Genomic DNA, 26,817 nt, shown 5'->3' with positions numbered 1-26,817 from the left:
TCAAGACGACGACGTCTTCCTCTCATCCCCTAGCACTCAAAGTCGTCCGATGGGAACAAAGAAGGCAAAGAGGAAAGCGAAGGGGAAGGCAACTGCGAGCTACTCCGCTATGCCGTCACCGCCGCCCAATCAGTCTCTGGATAAGATCTCCGACTCTATGTCGGAGATGAGTATTACCTGGCGGATGAGCCAGCTGACGGAGTTGATATAAAGGGATACCTCGAGAATATCGGAGTTCGATCTCGAGTTGCACCTTGAGATGATCGCCTTCGCGCACAAATGAAGAAGAAGTAGTTTTTTCTTTTTTAAAATTTTATGACTTGTATTTTTATTTTCTAGGATTTTTAATTTTCATTTTCTAGGATTTTTAAATTTCTTTGTCTAGGATTTGTAAAAAAAAATTTCGACTGAACAATGAATTTTCCCGATTTGAATTGTTCAACATATTCTATTTTACGAGTAAAATAGGTTGAAGTTGTGAATAGTGCAATTTAATAGTTGTGGCCCGGGATGGGGCCTGCAGGTTTAGAGCAGTTGTAGCCTGATACTCAAATTTAGGGGAATGATGACGTGGAGGGGACTTGGGCCTGAAATGGGGATATGGTTAATGATGCTCTAAAATAATATAAGCACTCCAATATTTGAAGCTCAATTCAGGTGAGACTACCATTCCTCTTCATTACCTTTTTTTCGCTACTATTCATCTTCATTACCTTTTCACTGTGACCAACCTCACAAATTCCATCTCTTTTTGCTACCACTCTTCTTCATTACTTCTTCACTGTGACCAGCCTCACAAATTCCGTTTTCTAGATCCGCTCTTGCACCCGTTCCATCTTTTTTTTGCTACCACTCTTTTTCATTACTTCTTCACTGTGACCAACCTCACAAATTCCGTTTTCTAGATCCCATTCCATCTTTTTTTTGCTACCACTCTTCTTCATTACTTCTTCACTCTGACCAACCTCACAAATTCCGTTTTCTAGATCCGCTCTTGCACCCAAATAAGATCTTATGTTCCAACTCAATCACCCACTATATTTTCTAGATATTTAGGCCATCCGCAATGGCGCGGACGATGGCACGCCCAATGGCGCACATCGTTCGCGCCCGCCATCGTCCGTCCCATTGCGGGTGCGTGACATAGGCCGCGGACGATCGTCGCGCCCTATACTAAGGGCGCGGAGTATAGCGCGGACGATGCCCATCGTCCGCCCCATTGCGGCCTACGCGGACGATGGCCGCGGACGACAGGCCATCGTCCGGCCCACTGTGGGCTACGCGGACGATCGACGTAGACGATGGCACGCGGTTTCATTTTTTTATAAATAGAGTTCATTTGTAATTTCATTTCACGATTTTACTTTTGAAACTTTTTACATTTACACAATTACTACGAAATTGATTCAAGTCCCAATAATCCTATGTTTAGCGGAGAGGCGCGTTGGCCGGGTACAGAACCCAGCGAATATCATTCGTTCGACGCCGACACCCAGTACGATCCCGATTTCAGTACGGAATCGTACGGGTTGTCTGACATGGAGCCGTCTCCAAACCGACCAAGCGCTCCCTCCCGCCGTGACGCCGCAGCGGTCGATCCCAAACCCGCCGCGACTGCTTTCGCCCCAGCCAAGCGGAACCGACAGCGAGCGCAGAAGTTACCGCCTCCCGGAAATTGCGATGAGTACGCCCCTGGCCGTACGAACTACACCGACGACGAAACCCTCATTTTGGCCCGGTGTTGGGTAGATATATCGGAAGACCCGATATTCGCGAACAACCAGAGGCAGGTCGCGTACTGGGAGCGCATCGCCGGCCTCTACAATGAGGCCAAGCCGCCAACCGCGTACAAGCGCAAACGTGAGCAACTCCGCAAGCACTGAGATCAAGTGAAGAAGCAAGTGAACTTGTACGCGGCGGAGTTCGAGAAGTTCACGAGGGCACAGGGGAGCGGCGAGAGCTTGAGCGACGTGCGCGCTAAAGCGCTGTTGTCGTATCGGTCGATGTACGGCGACTTCAAGCACGAGGCCATCTGGGCGCTCTTGAGGGACAAGCAGAAGTTCCAAGGTGGAATTCTGCACACTGGTGCGCCGAAGAGGACGAAGACCACCGAAGCTGGTGATTACACGAGCAGCGGCAGCGGCAATCACCCGGTTGACCTCAACCGGACGTACGTGGATGAAGGAAGTTCCTGCACACCGGTGTCCTCCCGGCGTCAAGGCTGCGAAGGCCAAGGGGAAGACTGTCTCGACCTCATCCTCGATCGCTGCAAACCCATCTCCGTTCCCGGAAACGCTCCCGACCCAGATGGCCACCGCGTTTGAGTTGTTGGCAACAACGTCGATGGCGAGGACGTTATTGCAGACGCACAAGGCCCTCAAGAAGTGTACCGACCCCGACGAAGCCGAATATCTCCGGGCGTTAATCGATGAGCTACGTCGGAAGTTGGGAATTGCACCGACTTAGTTGTTTTTTTTGTAAGTTGAATGGTGTAACTTTTTTTTATTAATGCGTCGCCATTTGTTATTTAGACGTTTTTTATTTACTCGTTACTTGTTATTTGAAAACATTTAAATTAATTAAACAAAACAATAAAGTGATGCTGTGGCGCGCCTTAGGGCGCCCCACTGCAGGTGGGGGGAAGGAGGATAAAACTGATGACGTGGCGCGACATAGGGCGCCCCACTACTGATGCCCTTAATACTCATATAATCTTGTTTTACATTTATTACAAAAAGTCAATTTTTACAAAATTATGTACCCATTTATTTCGAATTATCATTTAAAGGCTAAACTGGATTGATGAAGTAAGCTAATAATACTAAAATTAAACTACTAAACCACCAAACACTAAATTGCATCAAAAAAAATCATACACCAAACCACAACATATTGAACTTGGTGCAATATCCATAGAAAACAGAGTTTTTTAGTATTAAGTACACTTTTTATAGCGCCAAGTACATACAAATGGTGACTTGTGCTACCAGCACAATGAAGGCAGCTTGAACGAGAACGAAGACGAGAACGAAGACGGGAGATGTCCCGTCCTCCTTATATAGTCCGCCCGTTGAGAAGTCTTCACGGCCTTCTCGTTCAAATCTGCCTCAGCATTGGCACGTTTCTCCTCCGCTATCCTTCTAGTTGCTGCCAACTTGTTTGTGCACTTCTCATGTGCTCGAGACTTCAGCCTCTCGGCTTTCACCTAAAGACCAAGCCAATTTTTTTAGACACTAACGTGAAAGGAACACGAAAAATTTGAGAGGATGTGTTACCTCTACTTTCCTCATCTGCATTTCGGCTTTCCTCTTCTGATGATTTTCCCATGCTTGAATCTTCACTTCTTCCCGTTTAAACCTATACAACACGAACATTAGAAAACGAGCAAGTCGTCTACTTTGGGTAATAGAACAGATTGACAATACATGTAGCAACTTTTGAAACAGCACGAGTTTTAATGCACCTCATTAGAGAGAATAAAAGTTCCCTAAAGTAGAAAGTGCATAATTTTAAAAGACTGACTAAAATGGAAACAATTGCTATTTTTAAAGGACGAGTACTTTTTTATCTACCTTGCCATGTATTTGGCACGTTCGGCCTCATCCCAAGCCGCTGCTCGGGTTTCCAGAGGATTCGTCTTACTAGACTGATCATCCGTTTTGTTTTCCAGCACGTCCACGCCAACAAGGCCTTCTCCTCTCCTGTCAACGGGAGATGCAACGGGCAGGCCATTCTCAACCACCATCGCACCGTTCTGCCCCCTGGCCGGAGTCGAGGTCCCTGAAGAAACAGGGCTTCTTGCAGCAGGGGTGGTGGCCCTGATCGGGGTGGCTGTCCTAGACGGCTCCTGGCTCACCATTGGCGTCATCTCGGTCCCCATATCCCTCACACAAACCGACCTAACGACCGATTTGCAACTACTAGCAGGCCTATTGATCCTCCACACAGACTCATCACAGTCCACATTCTTAGTCTCCACATCAAACTGATCAACGCCACCCGAGGCATTCGCCCCCTCCTCATCCTCTTCGTCCTCGCTTGGGTAGTCCTTCTTGGGCACAGGAGGGGCTATCAGCCTCCGGTCATCAGCATTGGAGTTCCGGGGAGAGGCCTTGGTGGGATTCTTCTCCCCTCTGGAGAGATTGACGAGCCACTTCTGGGCGTCGTCCCATTTCGATGGAGTGGGTTTTCCCAAGGACGTTCGATGATGGTGGGAAGCGCTACGAGTGAGTGTGAGGCCGTTGTTCTTGAACTCGAAGCTCATACAACTAGCACCACCAGCTGCAGCTTCTTGTGTCAAGCACCCTTTATCCTCTATGGATCTCATCACTTACTTCATACACCTCTCTCTCAATCTTAAATCCTCCGAAAATCTTTCATGTTTTTCGTGTGTCAATTTCAAGAAAGTGAACCAGAAATCAGGATGAATATCTGCACTGTGTTTTGAGTAAACAACAATCCAATTAGAGACCAAAATTCATGCCAAAAATGAAGTAAAAATTGACAACAATCCATTATAAAAATACCAACTTGAAAGATAATTTTGAAATAACACATAAACATCAAGACACATAGCTCAACTCTTTTAACCTCAAATGCAGTAAAGATTGAATTTTTGGTGGGTTTGAGTAAACAACAATCCAATCACACAAAAATCCATTACAAAAATGCCAATAGAAAATATAAGCACATTACTCATAACTACCTACTTCACAACATCTGATAAAAATACCAACTTGATGTCAATTTCAAGACTTGTAAAACAAAACCCCATTTCCATGATGACAAGTTCAAGAAAATGATCCAGATCTCAGGATGAATATCTGCAATGTGTTTTGAGTAAATAACAATCAAAACTCCATGCCAAAAAAAAAGAAGCAAAAATAGACAATAACCCATTATAAAAATACCAACTTGAAAAATGAAAGCATAAAACACCAAAATCAAGGCACGCATATAGCTCAACTCTTTCAATCTCAAATGCACAGCAGCAACAGAGTAAAGATTCAAAAAAAATCACATTATTCACAGCTATTACTTCACATCACACCTGAGGAAAAAACTATCTTGATAATCCAGGCACACAAAAATCCCTGCCAATTTTTTTTTTTTTTTTTTTTTGAGAAAATATAATCACATTGTTCATAACTACTTCATACACACACAGAAATTTCAAGATTGATGTAAAATCAAACCCCAGCTTGAAAGATAAATCTGAAATCATAAACATACCCAAACCAAGGCACATGGGCTCAGCTCTTACAATCTCAAATGCACAAAAACACAGTAAAGATTCAATTTTTTTTTTAATTTGAGTAAATATAATCACATTATTCACAACTAATTACTCCATAAAGCATCTGAGAAAGCATAAAAATGAACATTAATATTCTCCCAAAATCAGTTTTGGAAAACCACATACATTTAATCTCTGCTTGAAGGAGCCGAGCACAATCAAATGGTGCAGAGAATGAAGGCCTCGAAACCATGAATGAGTTAGAGATGGACAGACTAGTTTATGAAAACTAGCATTATTTTAATGATATTTGCATAAATATTTTAATGCATGGTGAAGCAGTAAAAAGGATACCAGGCAAAAAGCAGTAAAAAAATGCATAGATTGTTGTACAACTTTGGAATCTTGGGAAGAGGTCTCAGTGTCGCCATCAACTCGTAAATAATTTATATTTAATTTTTTTCATTTCTTTCACATTATCAAGACTCAAGACCAAATTTCAAATGCATTACCACTTTTAAATGAGATTCTTTTGAGAGAGTAAAAAAATTGAAATGATGTTAGGAAAATTAAGTAATCCTTCCGTCCACCGTCCATGGAAAATATCCCATTTGACTATTTTTGTAGTACGTTCTTAAATTAATATACTCACTAATCTAATAATCTCATTTATTTATTTTCTATAATTGTTTCTATAAGGGTGGGATCACATTAACTTGTTTTCTCAATTTTCTTTATGAAGTTGAATAAATTCTAAATTCAGATGGAATTAAAATAAATTATGAATAAGAGACGGAGAAATTATTTGTTTTAGTTATTGTAGCGAGGCAAGCACTGCCTTTTTGAGGAAAATATATTGTGTATTTTTTAAAAATATAAAATTAAGAGAAGCACAAAATATCTCTAAATTGATTGTGGCTTATGAGCAAAAACAAATAAACGCCCATATTTGTGTAACACTTGATCGTTTTTAAAGTAGTAAAAAAAATAGAAGTATGATCAAATTAGTATATTTGTGCTACAACTTTGAAAATCAGTCGAGGAAAAGTTATAAATATTGGTTCTTAATTATTGCACGAAATTTATATTATTGATGTTTTTTTATAGGGTGTTATTTTCTTTATGAGTAGATGAAATCGTGTAACTCGTCAACGATAATGTTCACACATCATTTCTCGATTTCTATATCACTTACAAATTTACTAAAAAATATTGGCGTTGGATAATTGACAATAAATTTAAATTTTATGATCTCTACTATCAACTTTAGAAGTTACTAGTAGGTGATTACATTTTATGATTTTTCAGACAATTTGTCATTTGAAATATAAAGTTCAAGAAATGAAAACATAATTAAGATTTGATTAAATTGCAATGATAAGTGAGATTTAGCAAAAAAAATTAAATCAAGAATGACATGTGAGATTTCAGAATATATGGTAAATTAGTATGTCAGACTCAAGGGGCCATTTTTGGGATATTAATTAATTTCTGAGATATTTCACATGGGATGGATGGGCACAAATTGTTACATTAACTGGAGTGGTATAATTTTGGATATATTAATAGAATGATAGTCCCACAACTTGGCATTATATATGTCCTTTATTTTTTTTCCAACTATAAGTCTCCTGTCATATTTTATTGCATTCCCTAATTTTTTCGAACTATAAATCTTCTGTCATATTTTATTGCATTCCCTAATATAAGAGCATCCACATCTTTGCTCTTGCCAACGAGCACGGATGTGAGCCCGGACCCACTTTTACTCAATGTTCTTAGGCAATAGCACAACATCCACATCTGTGCTCTTCCGCAAGAACATGCTCAAGGGTCCCACCATTCTATTATTCAATTTAAATAAAAACATTTCCACAATATTAAAATGCATTAAAAATAATCGGAATAATATTAAAAATTACAAAAAAAATAAAAATTACATAATTAAAATCCTAAAAATTAAAATTTTCATAATTAAAGTCTTAAAAATTAAAAATTAAAAATTACATAATTTAAATCCTAAAAATTAAAAATTACATAAGTAAATTCATAAAATTAAAAAACCCCACTACTCGTGGCCGAATTTCACCCAAATGGATGATGAATGTGTGTATTTATAGATGATGTTGAGATTAAATTTTTTAAAAAAAAATCAAAAAATGGTAATAAAATCTGGATATTTTTGAGAATCCAAAAATATGTTTTTTTTTAATTTTTGGTATTATTTTCGATTTTTTTAAAAAATGAAAAAAAATGTCAAATGCCAATAGAAATGCGCCACGTCGCCCTGCTCGCTGGCACGGACGTGCTCTTAGCTAAGAGCAGCGCCGTGCCAGGAGCAAGAGCGCAGCGGCGGACAGCGGTGTCGTGCCGCTGGCACGGACGGACGGACAGCGGTGTGCTCTCCGCTAATGGCACTAGTGAGGGTGGCACGTGCATTTTCCATCAGCATACAAACAATGCATTAACTTCAATGTTTGATTCATGTTACGCTCCACAATAATTTATTTTACAGCTTATAATAATGTGATTAGTGATAACTCCAAGAGTAAAGACGTTACTCACATGTATTAAAGTATATTCTCCATCTCTAAAAAGTAGAAAGTTGAGAGTTGAGAGTGATGAGAGTTTGAAATTTTCAGAGCAAAAAGACTGGAGAGAGATGATGGCACGAGCATCAATGGATGCTACGCTATCTTATTAGAAAAGGAGTGGTACTTGTGAAAGCAATTGTTCCGTTGTATTGTATCTATAGTAGGGTCCGGTCGAATCGACTCTATCTCGTCTATTTACAAATGCTTAAACTCCATCAAATTTAGTTTTAGAATCACTCATGGCAACATAGATAAACTATGGCTCTTCTATAGACTTGTAAGGGCTTGCTCACTATTAGTACTTTCTAGTAGGGTTGTCGACCATGTTAGAATCGCCATCTGCATATTAGTTTGATATTATACATTTTAGGTTAAGCCCGCACGAATTTATTTTTGGGTCACTCATAAAAGATCTCAAATAAATTGGGGTTGGACAACACTTATGTATTGCATCTAACTTTCCTTCTTCTCCGATGTGGTATGAGTTTGCAACCCAACATGCCATTGCTTTTGGTTTCAATGAAAGTGGAACCGTAACTAAATCAAAAGTCTTATTTGTCACTTTGGTTTTGAACTAAAAAATACTAGTGTTTTTATTCGACTTTCGGCGATTTTTTCAATATTGTGTCAAAATCGTTAGTTTCTCGATATTAGACGGAGACTAGTAGAACCGATATGTTGATTCCGATTAATCCAAAATGCACACGTTACGTTCAAAAATCAAAACTGAGAATCCGATCAAAACCTGACAATCCTCCATGCTAGGCATTAGCCTTTTTGATACACCAGTATTTCTACGAACTATTAACTGTCGATGAACGAGTTTCTGTTGATGAACGAGTTTCTTGAGATTGAAATCTTTTATCTTGTACGTAAAATGATGATAGTATGGGCATGAGCGAAGACTTATTCACCTTAATCTATCCAATCACACCAAGATATATTTTTACTTTTAAATGGCAATTATATACTACAAGGCTCTTATATTTATTTTCCTAGGTATCTATACTACTTTTACCCCTTCCTCAATTAATACTATCAATCTAGACTATTGATTATGGCGTACTACTATATCTTCATATATTTGAACACCCAACTAAGTTATTGTATTTTAGTCCAACATTGGTGAAAGTTGTTACGAGTCTCAATCATCATCAATACTTTCATCTACTTTCTGGAACATAATTATAAGATGAAAAAGATCATGAAAGTAAACTTAAATATTTGCATATCTTGATATTGAGGATTTTTTAGGAGTTTTATTCCATGTTGGGCATTGGTTGGTGCTATCCGAATATTGAAGGAGATTATGATTAGTAGTAGTATTTCGGAAGGACACTATTAATAGATAATTTATTTAGTATTCATGTTTAACTATGATCCACATGTAATGTAACGATAATCTGACTTGCTATTGCATATGATGTGATTTTCATGTTATTATATAGAAACGTGAATTTTTGTATAAAATGCGTTTCGAATTAAATTAAATACAAAAATGACTTCTCAGTTAATAGTTGGGCCTACAACATTCTTCTAGCCCATCTATTAAGGGCCCTAGTTTCACCATTTCAGCCCAAAACTGCACTTATAATAGTTTTTCTCCTTTTGATTAATGATAGCTTGATAAGTACAGTATGAATATTGGATGGCCTCCATGATATATTGTGGATTATCAAAATGTCGCATATTTGACAGGGTAGATAACTCATCTAGAGATAAAATTTTATGAATAAAAATGTCACAAGTCCTGATTTATAAATATATGAATTTTTAAGCATGTAAAACAACAGTATTTGTGTTTCTAAATGAAATAGAGAAATCTAAATCAACATACTAATACTTTGGGTTTGTTATTGACATATCATCTCCTAACACACAAATAAAAAATCAATAGCATAAAGGAGAACATTTGGCACAACGGCAGAACTATCGTCAGCCAGAAAGTAGAACTGACATGAGTTGTTGAACCGATTAATGGAATTTTACAAATATACTTATACGTTTGGGTTTGTTATTGACATATCATCTCCTAACACACAAATAAATAATCAATAGCATAAAGGAGAACAGTTGGCACAACGGCAAAACTATCGTCAGCCGGAAGGTGGAGCTGCCATGAGTTGTTGAACCGATTAATGGAATTTTACAAATATACTTATACGCTGACGGTTGGTCAGGTCACCCTCCTCGACCCCACCTCCACCCGTCACTCGACTCGGATCCGGACCGATTAACCCGCATGGACTTTGCACGAGCCCGCACCGGAGACGGCCCAATACTTTCTTAACACGTTGAAACACGTTGTAAATTTGTAATGTTAGACATGGCATAATTCAATCCATGAGTTCTCCTACCTAATTCGTGTTCTTTAAATCTTAAGAATCATGAGGGTTTTAGCATAAATCCCAAGCTGTATTATCGCGCAACAGAAATAATCAAGATCACTACATTAGAATCAGAGCTTAGTGAATCTTACTAGAATTGTTGGAATTTAAAGTCTCGATTGAATAATTAGCGAAACCGAAGTAGAATTGGCGCAGTGGCTGCTGCAATGGCAGCTCTGAGGCTCACGAGGAGATTCCATGGATTCAACCGCACCAGATTACATAGCAATGCCGTTCTATGCTCTTCTTATGATCCCCGCAGAGATTTGTCAAGCTCTTCCGACGGAATTGACGGCCGCGATTCACGATTGCCTGTCTTGATCGTCGGCGCAGGACCAGTTGGCCTTGTTCTCTCCATTCTCCTCACTAAATTAGGTTCAATTTCCCTACTCACATCTCCGATTTTTCTATTTCTTTTCCATTTCGAAGAGTTTTTTGATGCTTGTGCTTGAAGTTTTTGTACATGGTTTCATTTTCATATATGATGAGGTTCAATTGCATTTTGTAATCTGTATTTATGCCAATTTTCAATTTTTATCTGTTCATTTGTATTACTGTATTTTCATGGCTAATTAATTGAGTTATCAGGGGTTTTGCTTGACGTCAAATTTAAGGTTTATGTATAACTTATAATGGTGCTTGGCTGGCAGGGGTTAAATGTGCAGTTTTGGAGAAAAGTTGTGGTTTCTCAAGACACCCTCAAGCTCATTTCATCAACAATCGATCCATGGAGGTTTTTTGCACCCCCCTTCTTTTTTATTTTTTTTTGGATTAATTTCGAGATATTGAGGCTTTTTTGTACTGAAGTAGATGGTTCGTGCCAGGTGTTTCGCAAATTAAATGGACTGGCTGATGAGATTTTGAGGCATCAACCGCCTGTAGACTTATGGAGGAAGTTTGTGTACTGCACTTCGCTCACCGGGCAAGTTCTTGGTTCAGTTGACCATATGCAACCTAAAGGTGTCTCTTTGTTTCCACAGCTCTTGAATATTGAGAAAATTCTTGTTCCTTGTTGGTTATTGAGATTCATTGTGAATGAAAGGACTCATAGCTAGTACTTACTTGACGTTCCAGCCTGGCTACAAGCCTTTGTCTTGAGCTTGGATTTCATGAGCTTGGCCGTTTTTTTCTATCTTTCGTTGATGATTGTTGTTTATCATGGTTTGCTATTTTAGTTTGTTAAGCCTGTATCTGAAATGTCAGTGTATAGGGGAAGCAAAAAGTTGAATACTATGCTCTCATCAACTCTAAGAATGATATATTAACAATAAATAACAATGGATATGCAACATTAACCGATAACTCACATGAACCTAAAAACACCATGGAGTGTCTATTAGCCGCTTTTCAAATTCTTATGGTGTTCACAAGTTCTGTTGTATGCAGATTTTGACAAGATTGTGAGTCCAGTTTCTGTAGCCCACTTTTCTCAGTATAAACTCACAAGGTTGCTAATTGAACAGCTCAAGCACATAGGGTTTCATGTCAGAAGCGATGTCTTGCTCAACTCTGACGACGTAAAGCTTGCAGAGCAGCAAATATGCTTGGGGCATGAATGCACTTCCATCAACACAACTGAAAATGGTGTAACCGTGACTGCTTCCATAACAAGGGAAGGAAAGCATGTAGAAAAAAACTTCCACTGTGATTTTCTTATCGGCACAGATGGTGCAAGTAGTACAGTAAGAAAACTAGTTGGAATAGGCATGAATGGCGAACATGATCTGCAAAAACTTATCAGCATACATTTTACTAGTCAGGACCTTGGACAGTATTTAATGAATGAAAGACCAGGCATGCTGTTTTTTATATTCAACACTGAAGCCATCGGCGTTCTTGTTGCTCATGACCTGATGCAAGGAGAATTTGTGCTGCAGGTGCTGTATATTCCAACCCAGCTTTAGTTTTGTGTGTATGGATTATCTTGTGCTGTTATGACGCCAATAACTTAGATTTCTGGCATATTATGTTATGCAGGTACCTTTTTATCCTCCCCAACAAAGGTTTGAAGATTTCAGCTCGATGGTAACTCCCTATCTCTATATCCATTTCTTCACCCGTATAGCTTGAGTTTCGTTATAAGATTTTAATGTAGGTGGCTAGGTATTCTTGTGCTGTTAAGAGCCAGAAAATTAATCATGATAAAACAGCTGTTCTAAAGAATTGTTTGTATTGTAGATGTGTGAGAAAATAATTTTCAGTCTGGTTGGTCGAGAGCTTGCAGACGTCAATGTCCTGGATGTAAAGCCTTGGGTAATGCATGCCGAAGTTGCTCAGTCATTCTTAGCTAGTAACAACAGGGTAATACTCGCTGGTGACGCTGCTCATCGCTTTCCCCCTGCTGGCGGCTTTGGTATGAATCTTCGGATATTATACTAAAATTGATACCTTTAGCTAATTACTGCATGCCATCAAAGAGCCAGTTATTCAATCCAGGACCTTTTGCTATATTTTTCAGGAATGAATACCGGAATTCAGGATGCTCATAATCTTGCATGGAAGTTGGCTTCTGTACTCAGGGGAATAGCACCACCATCAATTCTTTCGACTTATGAAACAGAGCGTAGGCAGGTATTGTATACTCATATGTGTAATTGTGCTAATCAGCATTTCCAGATCAAAATTCTTACAAAACCGTTACACTTGGTACTTGTCAGATTGCTCTCTTTAACACTGAACTTAGTGTTCAAAATTTTAAAGCAGCAATGGAAGTTCCTGCTGCTCTTGGTCTTGATCCAAGTATTGCTACTTCAGGTATTACATCTACAATTATGAAATGAACTTTCTCAACTGCTATTGGTAATTCATCAGGTACCTGCACCGTTTCTCAATTTGCAGTACATCGTACCATAAATCAAAAACTTGGTTCCATCTTACCTTCTGATCTGCAAAGGGCGATATTCAATGGAATATTTAGCATAGGCCGCATGCAGCTCTCTGGTTTTATTCTAAATGAAAACAACCCGCTTGGATCTTCAAGGCTTTCAAAACTAAGAGAGATCTTTGAAGAAGGAAAAAGCCTGCAACTCCAGTTTCCTGCTGAAGACCTAGGGTTCAGGTACCATCATTCATTCTAATTGCTTCTAAGCACAATGATTCGAAAGTTTACTCGTGTATGTGCCCCAGTGGGTACTCCGTGATGATTTGTCTAACTATGAGATTTTACCTTAGGTATTATAAAGGGGCACTAGTTTCCGATGGTGATAGTTTTTCAAGCACGCAAGAAAAGCCAACTGGACGGAGGCGGGACTACGTTCCATCCTCGGATCCTGGATCAAGGCTGCCCCATATGAACATTCAGTTATTGTCACATTCAAAAGAGGTATGCCATGCCACCTTCTCTAAAACTGTGCTTGTGAAGGTTTTTAAGCAAAACTCATGATTTTGTCAGGAAACCTGCTCTACCCTGGACCTTGTATCTGCAAACGATGTCGAATTCCTTCTTATTATATCCGCAATTGAAGAATCGTATCAACTAGCTCAGGCTGCATTTAAGATGGCTCAGGAATTTCAACTCCCACTTAAGGTATGCATAATGTGGCAAGACAAAGCAACATATGCAGTCCTTAGCAGCAGCGAAAGGCTACTTTCACCGTGGAAAAACTTCGTAGATGTTGTGGATGCTAAAACTTGTCCCGGTTTACCATCGTGGTGGGATCTCTGTCAGATGACGAATAGAGGAGCTATTCTAGTGAGGCCAGACGAGCACGTAGCATGGCGCACAAAGTCAGGGATCGAGGGTGATCCTGTTTCGGAGCTCAAGAAAGTTTTCTCAGCTATACTGAGATTAGATTCATGATGCAATTGGACATGTATGGAAATAAGAGGCAAGGTTTAGGTTTATAGAACCAAATTTTTCTATTTATCTTTACATCAGATATGTACCTTTAAGCTACCCATTCTCTTAAAAATAGAAATAAAACACAACACAGACTTTTGTTTATGAATAAATAAACATGAATTTTGAAGGTCGTGCCACAGTGAATTTGAACTCGAGACCTTTGGTCTCAACATTAACCACTCTACAACTAGACTAATACACGCACACAACACGACTTTAGCAACACTAAACAAAGTCTTTATCCTGATTGCTTCATATTAAATTTATAACTACTGCTGTAATTGATCCCAGAACAGCACCAGCAGCAACCTGAAGTTAAGCAATGAACACCAAAAAAAAAAAGTTAAAAGAATGAACACCATAATTAATAAAGCAATTAAGGGAGACTGAGATCTTGTACGTATAATTTACAATCGAGTATTTGGTCATGTTTTAAGGTTTCAAGCAACAAATTGATCGTTGATCTATGCAGCGCACGCAAGCAGAGCGCATACACGCCAGGTCGAAGATGGATGAAGCAGAATTTAGTGGAAAAACAAAAGGTGTATTCATTCACATGAGATTCAGAGATGTTCTTCAAATAATCCAAAGCATCAATTCGTAACCTGAGTAGGCGTGTGACCGAGAAGTTCGCGCAGAGGCATGCTCTCAGCAAGAGGGTGCTCAGCTGGAAGTTCACATAAAATCTGATTCAATACCTGGCAGATATAAAGCTAATCAGAAATTTTATGGATGCATTCAAACTCTAGTTTTTGCCCTTTGTTACACATTTATTTGGGTTCTATTTGTGAAATGAACACCAAACAAACTGCAAAATAAGCTACAAACCTCTGCTTGACGTCCGGCATGTAATCTTACACCAGTTGCATCGTACATCACCTGTCAAAACTTGATAGATTAAGACCAGCAGCTACCACATTCCAAGAAAGTACATAGTACTGCACAATATACGGAAGCTTAGAACAAGACTGTAAGTCGACTGTGCAAGTAAAAGCGTATGTCGAAGCTCGGGCATGAGGAAAACTAGGACTCAAACTCCCAAGCAACGTCCCTTTCCCTTAGTATTAGTTCTAAAGAACTTGATCAAATACAATGTACTGTACATCTTTGTATCTTTTCAATATTACTACTTTGATAAAACAGAACAATCATTTTGTAAGGTTATATGAGTGCACATTATGTACAAAGCAAAACTATGCACAATGGAACAAGAGAACATACCACACATGCCAAGACTAACGCAGTTGCAAACTCCGGCCCTCCAAAACCCTCTTGTAGGCCAACGCCAACTGCAAGCGCGGTCACAGTAGCTGAATGTGATGACGGCATGCCACCAGATCCGATAAGTTGCTTCGGATCCCACCGGTTTTCCCTGTACCTGGATCGATACAACCCTCGTAAGACTCCCAAGATTGCAGTTTGCTCTATAACAGAACTCATTAGATCACTTTGGACAGGAAAAGCAACATAAAAAGGCTAAAGAATGAGAATGAATCTTGAATTTATTTGGGGGGAAGAATTTTGCATTTATTCATTAGAGATTGAATGTGGCTGGATATAGCTTAAACCAATTAGTGTTCATAACATAGTAACATACTACTATAAAACAGTAGTATTTCCATTAGAGAGTGGCCAAATCACATAATCTTTCAAATGCAAAGATTCAGTTTATGTAAGAGAACAAGACGCATCTACTTGATAAACTCATTAGACATACACATATTAACATATAGTACCAGAGAGTAAAGAACTTAATGGACTGAGCAATAGCGAAGCCAAGAAAGGCAGACAGCAACGCATGATTTGTGAGAAGCGCCAATATTCCATTTGACAAATCACCCTTCATCTCAACTGGGCTTTACCTTTTCTTCTCAATTTCAAAGCCGATCTTCGGAATCTATACATACATCAGCTGCGTCTTTAACTTAACTAACAAACGGTTGACAATTACTCCTTATTTTTGCTTATGGAATCTGGTATATGCTGCTTTCTATATTCGCTATTTTCAAATTTTTGGTTGCTTTTCGAATTCATCATTTCATTCTTTTCTTCCTCTCTGTCGCTGTGTATTAAATATCTCCAAGATTATTTTGTTTTCATATTTTGCCACTACATAATTATAAACTAAATCGTGATAAAAATACTTTTTTATTCTTACGAAAAATAATTAACCAATTTACAAATTGGCTTATTCCAAAAAGTATATTACTACCTACGTTTCGATCACTTATGTAAAGTTGTTTTATCAAGTATTTTAACTAGAAATAAGAAAAGTAAATTTTATTCTAAAATATGAAAAAAATACATTTAATTGGGACAAATTAAAAATGAACGTACATACTTTAAATGCAGCAGATGATTTAGTAAACGACATGCATATTTCCATTTTTTCGTAAATAAACCAATTAACCCCGCTTTTACAAAAATAAGCTAACGATAAGAAGCACCTAATCTATCGTGCAATTACCAGCTACATAGCCCCATATGGATGGTCTCAACACATGAACTCCCCTATGAAAATTACTACTATAAGCATAACGTGATATGAAATTTGTAGTAAAAATTCTTTTCTTATGCATATATTGTATGAATACCGAATCAAAATCCTTCAATAGTGTATCTAATATATGTATCCTTCAATAGTGTATCTAATATTTTTACATATATTTTATATCTTCTTCTCCATCTACAGCATAATCGATGTTACACATGTAGTAGGAGATGGAGTAGGAAATGACATGGGTGATCTCAAGTGCTTAGAAATAATAGTACAAATTTACTCAATAAGAGACGGCTAATGAATACAAACATACATTCCAACCTGCACGTGCGTCTTTATTGAATAAAATGGCATTACAACCAAAACAAATAGCTACAATTAAATGACCAAGAATAATTGTCTGAATGCACTGTTCTGGTCTGGAGCACCAGAACAAAAGAATCAACCTATACCAAGCACTAACAAGAATGAATACCACACACTATTATCAGCCTAATAAAAATTGCAACTTTACAAAAGGGATTGCATCTAATATCATCTCTTTAATAAACAATTAGCATCAACAAAATCAAATCTATTAAACGCACGTGGTTACCATCTCGGGCTTCACATGATGGTGCAGTTGCACTTGGACTCCAGCTTCGGAGGAGGACGTGTGGTGGCCTCGCCCTTCCTGATAGGGGATCTCACGATGCGAGGACTAAATTTTTCTTCCGTTTCAGGAGTCACAGGCCTTGGCTTTGTCTCTGTCTCTGTCTCCAATCTTCTGTGGCGAGCCTTTTGGGACTTGGAACTGCGTTTACCCAGTGGCCTTGATCGCATCTCCCTTCTGTCGGGATTGGGTTTGCCAACCACTGTCACTGTTGGTCTCGTGACTTCAAGTGACGAGCTCTCCTTCTCTATGGCTATGTTTGCCGCCTCATATGCCAGATTGTGGACAATGGAGCTGCAGAAGAGGATTGTGTCTGTCGCTTCCTCGAGGGTCAGGCTTCTAGCGTTTGTTCCACCAGCGTCTTCTCGTACAATGGTAAAATCTTCTGAAATTCACAAGAGAAGTTAGAGACCTCAAACGGTCAGTCCCAGATCATTAGGGGAGAAAGACATAGAATGATGCAAAGCAGAAAGTATTATCAAAACTTGAATATACTATCTTTCACAAAGTTTACAGGCAGGAGCACCTGCATGTATGTACAGCAAAACGCTTTTCGGGAATTTTTTAGATAAGATCAAACACAAGTTTTAGAATATAATGAAAGCTAAGGCATAAACACATCTCCAAGTCAATATTACGAGTCTTATAATATTGGTAAAACCACTATGGCACAAAAGAAAAAGCAGAAGAAGAAGCTAAATCATAAAGAAAGGGGCAGACTAAGATAAAAACACAACATTTAGAATGCAAGATGCACATACCAAGGACAAAATTTACTGGAACAGGGATGTCAAATTCTTCAGTAGTTTCTGTCATGATATCATTCTGTTCCACTGAGACAAAAGGCTCCAGCAATTCATTCGTACATGTCTTTGAATTTGTGGAATCAACATCAGATTGTGAGTCACAAGATAAAATACCAGAATTCTGAATTTCCATTTCAGATATATCATTCAAAGAACTCAGATGAGGAACTTCTGTGACATCCACATTTCCCCTACAAGAGCTTTGCATGTCTTCCCCTAGGGTAGAAGTCTGTAACTGTGTAGCTGCTGTTTCTTCTCCACTGGATTTGTTTGTCAGGTTTTCACCACTCTCATGTGATACTGGCCCTTCAGAAGCCAGAATTGACTCCTTCGGACTACCTTCCAAATGGGCATTCATCAAATCACTCGATAATTCTGCAGAAACCTTGAGGGTTAGACTGCTTTCCAAATCTGCGCATGTACTTTCTGCTTCTTTTTCAGAGGGCAGTGACTGGATAGGAGGATCTGGATATGTTACCCCGTGAACCTCCCTATCCTTGTCAGAAGACACTAGCTCAAAACTATCCCCTAGGCAACTTGGTGTTGTACTTCGGACCTGGGATCCAAGAGCTGATGCACCAGACAAAGAGGAGATGGAGCGTTTATGCTTCATAGGAATTTCATCTCTGTAATTTTCAATGTCAGATCTCTGGCCACTTGATTGCCAACGAATACGTGCCTCTGTTTGCCTAGAAGATCCCAGATCAGTGGAGGATGATACAGATGCATTACTATACCCACCGGAGCTTCTCATACTATTTATGCTATCCCTCAGATAAGAGAAATCACCATAACAAATGTTACTTGCGGTGAAACTCCTGCTTTGGATGAGATGTCCTTTACTGCTACTTGATGACTTCAGAAGCAATGTTATACCTGTACCTTCTGAAACATCAGCTTCTGAAGTTGAACAGACACCAGACTGGTGTAATTGTTGGGGGGCGGAGTGAAGTTCCACAGCTCCAACTATCTCTTGCTGGCCGGTGACCATAACCTCACTCTTCTCAGACTGCAATACTTCATGATCCATGCTTGGCTCAGTCTTTGAATATTGATCATCAATTGCAGTAGAGTCGAGGTGGTGCATTCCTATTTCACCAGCAGGTACTGAATCTTGAATTGAGAGAGATTGGTCCAAATCTTTCTTCACTGTTGTCACTGGGAGGGTTGCCAGTATATTTGTTTTCAAACTATTGCATTCCAGACAGAACCATAGGTCACCTTCCTTTACCAATTCACTTGAAGGAAACGTGTCACTGCATCGAGCGCATACTTCCATATCAGAAGTCCCATCAACATCGGAATACTCATACTTCACATCCAAGCCTACATCTGCAGAAGTGTCAAGTTGGATGCTACTCTCAGCATCTGACAGAGAATTAACTCTAGCGGGGTTACCAGTTTCCTCATCCTGACAACCAGGTACCTCAATTAGTCTATTCTCAATTGCTTCATTTACTGCATCAGTGTGATCCATGGCAAATACTTCGTAGTGCACAGTTGGGTACTGCCCCTTCACAAAGTCGCTGGTCACATCATCTTGGTTTTGCTCATTTTCTTCAGTGTCAAGTGCACCACTTGTCCCTTGATCAGAACTAGCATTACTGCTAGTTGTGATTGAAGAATTTCTTGATGTCAGGGCGCGATGGTGTGTACTTGTTTTCCCTGCATAAAGTGTTGAACTGGGGACACTGGACAGCAGGGGTCTGAACATATTCTGTGGAGCCTTCCTATCCTGCATAATACACATGGATATATCAGATAAAGGTAGTGAGAGTAATTTGAACAGAATCAGTCACGAGAAAATTGATAATCATGTCCTGCCCAACTTGTAAGTGGAAGGCATTTCATATCTTGAAACGCCTAGAATCTATAATAGAATCCATAATAGAATCTAAAATAGCAGGCTGCCTCAGCAAAGGAAAGAGTATGATAACAGAAGAAAGGTGTTTACCATTTGTCGAAGTGCCAAGTCAAATGACCTTTTGGGAGCAGAATTTGACAAAGTTTTGGCTGGTTTCTTGGAAAATCCCATAGTTTTATTATTTGGGGATCTACCTACGCTTCGTGGAACTGAGCGGCCAGAGGTGCTGATAGGCACAGATTGTAGTGAGTCTGCATCATCATCACCAGATGATGCAGCTGAACCTCTGCTGTAGGAACTAAATTGATCCCTTTCATGACTATGAGATGAACCGACACTTCTAGAGGCAGTTGGGGACATAGACTGCCTAGCAGATCTGGACCCATTTCTCGATGCTGGTGAGGAACCTCTGACATATGATGCTGGCCTATCAGCCAGTGAGGTGCGAAGATTAGGAGGCGCCTCTAAGGAAAACCCAGGGATGTTAGATTGCCATGCTTTTATTTTAGGTGAAGCAGAGTTACCCTGACTTGTCTTGACAGGAGAGGCACCTCTCGCGCTTGAAGGTGCAGTAGCACCAGCTGAACCCGTGCTCATGCTCCTAGGTGTCGGTGTTCTATTCCTTGGAGCAGTTATTGGCTTACTTGGTGGGGGAGACAGCCCCCTTGAAGGAGAAGAACGTCGCAAAGCAGGAGGTGGACTGGAATGTGTGGCAGAAAATGGTCTGCTTTTAGACTGCAATGGACTAGTACCAGACCGAGGAGATGGACTAAGGCGACGGGGACTAGCACTGGTCCTGCCACTCTTATAACCCTTCTCCATCTAAAATTCAACATATTCAGAAACCATTTGGGATACTTATAATCTTATTGCTGTTTCTATATTTGATATCATACCGTGGATGATCGCGAGATTGTAATAGGTTGACTCCTGGGCCTGCCTCTGGGTGCAAGGCTAACTGTCGGTGCTTCGTCATCCAAAGAAGGAAACAGAGGAGTTTCAGGAGGGGTTATTAACCTATAATGACAACATGTATTAGTTGAAAACAAATAAATGTAGCGATGTATGCAAAAAGTTATTCACACCTAACATCAATAAATTACTTTACATATCATGTGACCTATTTATTAGTTCTCTTCATTTAATCCTTTCACAGTTCAGTAGCGATGGCATCTTCCGTTTCCCGGATTGAGTGATTACAGAAAGAGACTAACAAAAGAAACAATCTGAACTAACTAAACTAAATCCAGAAAGTAAACACAGCAGTGATTATTGTTCATAAATGAAACACCAATCAAGATAACATGACTAGTACGCAACATTCATAAGCAAAGAGAAACCTACCAGTCATAGTCATTTTTATCTCCTTCTGCATTAAGCAGGTCACTACTCTCCCCTCGGGCAGGAATGGATATTCCAAGCTTGTAATTCAAGAACTGTCTTGGCCTCGATGCTGTGAAACATAAATGGTAAACATCGACGTATATGTCAGCAAGAATTCATTAAACATGTAAAGCACGCTGCACTAGTGCCAAAACAGGTTCGAGAACTTACAAAACATGTCATCAAAGTCATCATTCGTCTGGAGCAAGAAACTATCAGTTTCTTTGTTCTGCACCTCATTGAACAGAGCAAGATCCTCATCCTTCTCTCGAAAGAGAATCCCACTCTCAAAACTGCCGCCTCTCTTGTGATTCTCTCTCTTCATCTCCCTCCCCGGGGAAACTCTAATAGAAGGTGATGGAGGCATATCCAATACTCTTAAACTTAAATTTAAACACACCTTATAAAATCTCAATCAAATCCTCAAAAAACCAAACCTAAAACTAAACATCATGAAAATCTCTTAAACTCCAACACACCGAATAGAATCTCAATCAAATCCTCAGAGCCCAAACCTAAAGCTACACATTGTGAAAATCACAAAAACTGGTCAGCTGCTGAAATATGAAACTCAACTTCCATCCTCCTCAACCATATAGAGCCAAATCCAACTTCACATTCTCAGCAACCATATCAAATTGAGAACAATTCCTCTTCACTTCCCAAAACCCCCACCTCAAATCACAGATTGAGACGAAATTCACGTAAAACCCCCAAACCCAATCCAATGTGTGAAATATACCAGAATTTAACTGGCAAACCCCTCAAATTTTCTGAAGCAGCAAGCAATAAAGGTGCGTGGATCTAGAGAGGGCTGGAGTAGATCAAAAGAAATCAGAGATCAGAAAGAAAACCCTGAGAGCAGAAGAAGATAAAGCAAAAGAGGAAGAAGAAAAGGTGTGATTATGCTTCACGTGAGAGGTGGATTGTGAATTGAGAAAGAGAAATGTAGCACCACCGCCACAACCACACCACAGCAGCTGAGGCGAAAGCAAAATCAAAATGAAAAAAGAAACAGAAACAGAAACAAAAGAGAAAGCAAGATCAAAATTATCCTTGTTCATGTGATTCGAGTCATAGCAAATACTCCTAGTAATAAAATGAAAAACAGAATCATATCTCAATTTTGTTTATTCTCCACTAGATTTCCAGTTCATGTGTCACTGTCTCTCAAATACACAATTTTAGTGTAAAAAAAATTAAAAGTAGAAATAAAGATGATAGTTCACAAATTTGCTCCTTTCTTTCTCATTCTTTCAAAATATAAACTTTAATTTAACAAATACGATTAGTTAATTAAATATTGTACAAAGTCTTTTTGTTATATGCAATATAATATTGTTTTGATTGACGTTCGATACGATTGTGTTAGATAAGTAAATTGCCAAACAATGTCAACACTTCAATTTTAATTAATTACTAATTGTTGCAAAACGAATACAAATCACTAATTTTTCCAATATTCATGTTTCAATAAGAGTATAATTTATCTAAGAAGTTGTATCATCACCAAAGCCAATGTAAAAAGGGCTTCATAATTCACAAGTTATAGGTCTAGAATAGACCACAAGCCAGCATCTAGAAAGATAATGATGACAATGTTGTCTTAACTTGTGCTTACAATAGGCTAGCTATAAAATCATTTTTTAAATTGGTTGTTTTAGTGATAACTATCAAACTAAGCTTTGGTCATAATGGATAAATTGGTGGCCTCTCTTCTTCTTAGCATTTAATTAATCATGGCTTTTGCTAATACTTATCTCATAATTGCTAGTTGTAATCGACCATTATTGGCGAGCCAAACAAAAACGATTGTGATTTGATTGATAAATTAATAAAGTCGATGTTTTAGGATTATTGATTACGCTACAATCTTAAAATGGTGGACTGTTATTATAGATAGATAGATTACTAAATTGTAGTAATGAGTTCTAGAACATCCATATTTATCAAACTTGATCTCGATAAATTGTAGTCCATCTTTTAATTTGAATAATACTCCACAATAGTCTATTGACCTATTCACCTATTGAGATAGATGAAGATAGAGACTTCGAATCTATTCCGATAATAAATCTCATTCTTATTTCTTTTATAAAAATTAATTAAAATAATACTTTTAAAGACTCCATCCGTCCCAGTTTAAGAATCATGATCACTTTTATATTTCTATTTTATAAAAGTAATAATTAATAATTAAAGTGGAAAATGATAAAGTAAAAAAGAATAATGTTGAGAAAATATGTGATTGAGAGTTTGAGATGAGAACGTGAGGTAAAATATTTTTTTGTTCTTATTTGGCAAGAATTCATAAATAGCCGCGACGGCTATTTTGGGGGACAAAATAGTTCTAAACATTTGATTCTATTATTTCTTTAAAGTTATAATTCAATTCTTATTTTTTTCATTATTTTATTTTTAATATTTGCTATATATATTTTGTGCCGTCTGAGAAATTGATGAGAACATTTGATAAGAGCATAAATTTAGAAATGAGAATTAAAAATTATTATAATGAAGATATTAACAATTGAATGGAACACTAAAATTTCACATACGTTCCGTTCCAGTAGAATCCCTAGATATTCCGGCGACAGGCGACGGCGCAACCGCAATGTGGTCAGCTTTACGCCGCGGAGCCCTATCATCTTCGCATTCCGCCATTTCTCACCACTTGAAAAACCTAGCCTCCTCCAGTCCCATTTTCAGCCGTAATTTTTCTTCATCGGCCCTCAGCAGCGTCGAGAAGAACAAGGAGCTGTTGAGCTTGGCAGAAGTTGAGAAAATACTCCAAGACGTCAGGGCGGATGATGTCACGGTTATCCCGGCGCCAAAAGGCTCTGAATTCGCCGATTACATGGTAATCGCCACCGGTCGATCTCCGTGGCACGTCCGCAATATCTCCCAAGCCCTAATTTACCAGGCAGGTTCGATCGATCCAATTTCCACCACACATGCTTTTGGTTGTGTTTGAATTCAAGCATATCGCGGGCATCTTTTTTAATCCGTTCAAATGAGCGGCGCTATTGTATTTTGAAGATTGATGTGATACGGATGAAACATGATTTTTTCGATAATAGGTTTACCCTTTGTGCATATGAATGTAGATTTGATTATCAGACACATGCTCTTCTCGCGAAGTTAACCATTTTTTGTTAAGCACTTTGTTTCTTTTATAACATGGTTTGCAGTGGACATATATGAATCATTTGATCAAGATGAGCTGTTAGTTTGTGTAGGACTCTACGTGACAATCACTTGGTAATAATTTCGCTCATGTTTTTCTAACCAAGCTATCCAAATTTGTTGGAATAATCTCCTAATAACGACCCTCTGTCACAAGAAACTGAGTGTTCATCTTATAAATCTTGATTTATAGACAGTAATGCTAGTGGACATTGCTTGTCATTTCAGTCAAGTAAGTATCCTAGAAAACTGGAATCGTGCACTTGACATGTTTTTGGGTTCAAATGAGCAGGTTAAGCAAAAGCAGCGAGGTGCAAAGAGAATCTTGCTGCCTAGTGTGGTAGGACAAGAGGGAGGAAAATGGATTGTTATCGACTCTGGTATAGTTTCTGTTCTTCCTCAATCCGTCTCCTTGAATTTACTCATATATTCATCTACTCAATAAAAGCCTTGCCATTAGTAAAGGAAACTGGATTAGTAATAAAAATCTTGTTTTGACTTTTGAGAGTAAATGTATTCAGGAGTAATCGTACTTAGGTGTATGATTCTAAAGATTATGTCATTTGACTCATTTATTGCATTTCTGTAGTATAGGTGATCTCCTAGTACTACCATGAACTGCTCATTTTACATTTGTGGTCAAGAAAAATTTGAATAGGCCAAAAATATGTGATATAGTTGAGAACGTTCCTGTACATATATTATCCATGGTGACAAACTGACAGTATCTCAAAAGCAATGGACTTGATAGACACTATGTGATAGGTAACAAATGGGCTAGCTTTCATCTGAAAATCATTTTACTCAAGCAGGATGAAACTAGATGGTGCTAGATAACGAGTTTCATGTATAGCTAGTTCAGTGTTGCAAGGGGTTTGGATCTTATGTGCTTCACTGAGTAAAAGAAACTTGAAGCTGGCTGTAATGTGGGTGCACCCAACTAGATTAGTTTGAGAAGTTTTAATAAGGTGGTATACTAATTGGTGATTCTGGAATATGTCTAATTTTGCTTGTTGCTGCCAAATTATTAGAAAATATTTTTCTTGACCAGGCTTTGTATACAATGTTTCTTTTTGTCTGAGGTAGTTGGATTATGATCCCATTTTGAGCTGTTTACATAACTAGGGCAATAGTTCATGTAGTAAAATGCAGAGATTTTGACACTTACGGTATCCCCTTAGTGCAAAATTAAGGGGAAAATATCCATGTGTAACTTCAATATGGTCTAACTAGAAAATGGTCACATTGACGAAACAAACATTAGAGGTCGAGTGAGATCTCCCCTTTCCTTATTTTGTTCAAAGTTTTTGGGTCATTTGGTTTGGCTTTAGGTTTTTTACTATAGTGTGAGATGAATCTACGTATTGTTGAAGGCTTGAAGCTCATACGATTAAATCTGACATTTGGGCTTGATCCAAGTTTTCTAATTATGGGCTTGAAGCTCATAAGATTAAATACTGGGAATCTGGGATTAGGGAAGAGAAGTAGTAGTACTCCGTGTATATGTACCAGGAACCTTTGGAATTGTTTATTTCATCTCATGTATGTCTCATTTCATCCTCTGGGGTGCATGTTTGCTTCAGTACATCTCCCATACTCGTGTATGTAACTTATAAAACGAAGTTTTAAATTATAAGTGAAATCCAAAGGAGATGCTTGATATTGAATTATGAGTCTATTGTACCATAAGCATCTTGCCTAAAAATTGATAGCTGGGACTTTATTATAGGTAAGCTAATTGTTCATGCTGTTGATGAGAAAGCAAGATCTTATTACAACTTCGAGGGGCTATGGGCTGCAAAACCATCAAACGTAGAGGATAGTCAGGTAAGAGCGCGGTCACCTTCAATTTCTGATTTATGAGTAAGAGGAAGTGTATTACTAATTCATTGTGAGGTTAAAATGTTTGTAGGATTTGGAGAAGGCTTTCGTGAAAGTTCGCCCCAAGAATAACTCCAAGAAACGCCCACAAGTGCGTGCAGCATAGTTAAATGTTGTACTTCTGGGACGAAAGCTACAAGTTTTCGTTTCTCTCGTCTTCGAGAGCATAATTCATAAGCTCAGTTTGGATATGCTAGAACGAATTATATATCATAAGTTCAGTTTGATGAATATCATGTGCAATGCGTATTGAACAATGAAGCTATAAGTCATTAACTAAAAACAGGGGTCAAATTATATAAAACCTACTTTTAACCGTAATATCTATAGTTGGATGCTACTATAATATAGACCAAATTAATAGTTAAACGATGAGTATTCAATTCAAATTTAGCTAACCAATATTAATGTTGTAGACATTGTCTATGAATTAATAAATTCATTAATAAATTAGTCTAAACTTAATAGGTTCAGGGAAAAACATTTA

The 26,817-nt window shown here is 38.5% G+C and overlaps 5 protein-coding genes across 7 annotated transcripts; 2 read left to right on the top strand and 3 right to left on the bottom strand.

Moving 5' to 3' along the window:
- Positions 1-2,827: 2,827 nt before the first annotated feature.
- On the bottom strand, positions 2,828-5,560 carry LOC121806656 (remorin-like). Of its 3 annotated transcripts, none has more exons than XM_042206774.1 (5): positions 5,423-5,524; positions 4,706-4,823; positions 3,573-4,436; positions 3,276-3,357; positions 2,828-3,205 (listed from the first exon to the last, which is right to left on the bottom strand). In XM_042206774.1, exons 3-5 carry the CDS (start codon positions 4,325-4,327, stop codon positions 2,984-2,986), a joined length of 1,059 nt encoding a protein of 352 aa, XP_042062708.1. In that variant the 5' UTR covers positions 4,328-4,436; positions 4,706-4,823; positions 5,423-5,524; the 3' UTR covers positions 2,828-2,983. The 3 variants fall into 3 exon arrangements, with proteins under 3 accessions (XP_042062708.1, XP_042062710.1, XP_042062709.1); XM_042206776.1 differs by having other exon boundaries at positions 4,710-4,823; XM_042206775.1 differs by lacking the exon at positions 4,706-4,823 and having other exon boundaries at positions 5,423-5,560.
- Positions 5,561-10,160: 4,600 nt separating this feature from the next.
- Positions 10,161-14,168, top strand: LOC121807495 (putative polyketide hydroxylase). The gene is made up of 11 exons (XM_042207734.1): positions 10,161-10,592; positions 10,868-10,950; positions 11,042-11,177; positions 11,604-12,094; positions 12,195-12,242; positions 12,396-12,570; positions 12,676-12,788; positions 12,875-12,971; positions 13,056-13,275; positions 13,389-13,539; positions 13,609-14,168. Exons 1-11 carry the CDS (start codon positions 10,385-10,387, stop codon positions 14,014-14,016), a joined length of 2,130 nt encoding a protein of 709 aa, XP_042063668.1. The 5' UTR covers positions 10,161-10,384; the 3' UTR covers positions 14,017-14,168.
- LOC121807497 (uncharacterized membrane protein YuiD-like) lies at positions 14,057-16,116 on the bottom strand. Its single transcript, XM_042207735.1, has 5 exons — positions 15,795-16,116; positions 15,280-15,436; positions 14,887-14,937; positions 14,664-14,756; positions 14,057-14,367 (listed from the first exon to the last, which is right to left on the bottom strand). The coding sequence occupies exons 1-5, from the start codon at positions 15,902-15,904 to the stop codon at positions 14,311-14,313; spliced, it is 468 nt and encodes a 155-aa protein (XP_042063669.1). The 5' UTR covers positions 15,905-16,116; the 3' UTR covers positions 14,057-14,310.
- Positions 16,117-16,868: 752 nt separating this feature from the next.
- Positions 16,869-22,482, bottom strand: LOC121807494 (mucin-19-like). The gene is made up of 6 exons (XM_042207733.1): positions 21,435-22,482; positions 21,225-21,333; positions 20,777-20,897; positions 19,971-20,702; positions 17,972-19,751; positions 16,869-17,595 (listed from the first exon to the last, which is right to left on the bottom strand). The coding sequence occupies exons 1-6, from the start codon at positions 21,628-21,630 to the stop codon at positions 17,165-17,167; spliced, it is 3,369 nt and encodes a 1,122-aa protein (XP_042063667.1). The 5' UTR covers positions 21,631-22,482; the 3' UTR covers positions 16,869-17,164.
- A 1,252-nt stretch (positions 22,483-23,734) lies between these two features.
- Positions 23,735-26,561, top strand: LOC121808347 (protein Iojap-related, mitochondrial-like). Its single transcript, XM_042208773.1, has 4 exons — positions 23,735-24,186; positions 24,742-24,829; positions 26,179-26,276; positions 26,362-26,561. Exons 1-4 carry the CDS (start codon positions 23,878-23,880, stop codon positions 26,434-26,436), a joined length of 570 nt encoding a protein of 189 aa, XP_042064707.1. The 5' UTR covers positions 23,735-23,877; the 3' UTR covers positions 26,437-26,561.
- Positions 26,562-26,817: the final 256 nt, after the last annotated feature.

Source organism: Salvia splendens, chromosome 6 (genome assembly GCF_004379255.2).
Source record: "Salvia splendens isolate huo1 chromosome 6, SspV2, whole genome shotgun sequence".
NCBI classification, from domain to species: Eukaryota; Viridiplantae; Streptophyta; class Magnoliopsida; order Lamiales; family Lamiaceae; genus Salvia; species Salvia splendens.
This window is presented reverse-complemented; position numbering and strand designations above follow the sequence as displayed.

Excerpts from the sequence above, each read along its gene's own strand:
- LOC121806656 (XM_042206775.1), bottom strand. The coding sequence starts at position 4,327 with ATGAGATCCATAGAGGATAAAGGGTGCTTGACACAAGAAGCTGCAGCT. Across the intron at positions 3,358-3,572 it reads CGTGCCAAATACATGGCAAG|GTTTAAACGGGAAGAAGTGA; the intron begins GTAGATAAAAAA and ends CGTGTTGTATAG. Across the intron at positions 3,206-3,275 it reads TGCAGATGAGGAAAGTAGAG|GTGAAAGCCGAGAGGCTGAA; the intron begins GTAACACATCCT and ends CTTGGTCTTTAG.
- LOC121807495 (XM_042207734.1), top strand. The coding sequence starts at position 10,385 with ATGGCAGCTCTGAGGCTCACGAGGAGATTCCATGGATTCAACCGCACC. Across the intron at positions 12,095-12,194 it reads AAGGAGAATTTGTGCTGCAG|GTACCTTTTTATCCTCCCCA; the intron begins GTGCTGTATATT and ends TATGTTATGCAG. Across the intron at positions 12,789-12,874 it reads ATGAAACAGAGCGTAGGCAG|ATTGCTCTCTTTAACACTGA; the intron begins GTATTGTATACT and ends GGTACTTGTCAG.
- LOC121807497 (XM_042207735.1), bottom strand. The coding sequence starts at position 15,904 with ATGAAGGGTGATTTGTCAAATGGAATATTGGCGCTTCTCACAAATCAT. Across the intron at positions 14,938-15,279 it reads CGTTAGTCTTGGCATGTGTG|GTGATGTACGATGCAACTGG; the intron begins GTATGTTCTCTT and ends AAGTTTTGACAG. Across the intron at positions 14,757-14,886 it reads ATGCCGGACGTCAAGCAGAG|GTATTGAATCAGATTTTATG; the intron begins GTTTGTAGCTTA and ends TATATCTGCCAG.
- LOC121807494 (XM_042207733.1), bottom strand. The coding sequence starts at position 21,630 with ATGCCTCCATCACCTTCTATTAGAGTTTCCCCGGGGAGGGAGATGAAG. Across the intron at positions 20,898-21,224 it reads GATAAAAATGACTATGACTG|GTTAATAACCCCTCCTGAAA; the intron begins GTAGGTTTCTCT and ends TTGTCATTATAG. Across the intron at positions 19,752-19,970 it reads ACTTGGCACTTCGACAAATG|GATAGGAAGGCTCCACAGAA; the intron begins GTAAACACCTTT and ends TGTATTATGCAG.
- LOC121808347 (XM_042208773.1), top strand. The coding sequence starts at position 23,878 with ATGTGGTCAGCTTTACGCCGCGGAGCCCTATCATCTTCGCATTCCGCC. Across the intron at positions 24,187-24,741 it reads CCCAAGCCCTAATTTACCAG|GTTAAGCAAAAGCAGCGAGG; the intron begins GCAGGTTCGATC and ends TCAAATGAGCAG. Across the intron at positions 26,277-26,361 it reads CAAACGTAGAGGATAGTCAG|GATTTGGAGAAGGCTTTCGT; the intron begins GTAAGAGCGCGG and ends AAATGTTTGTAG.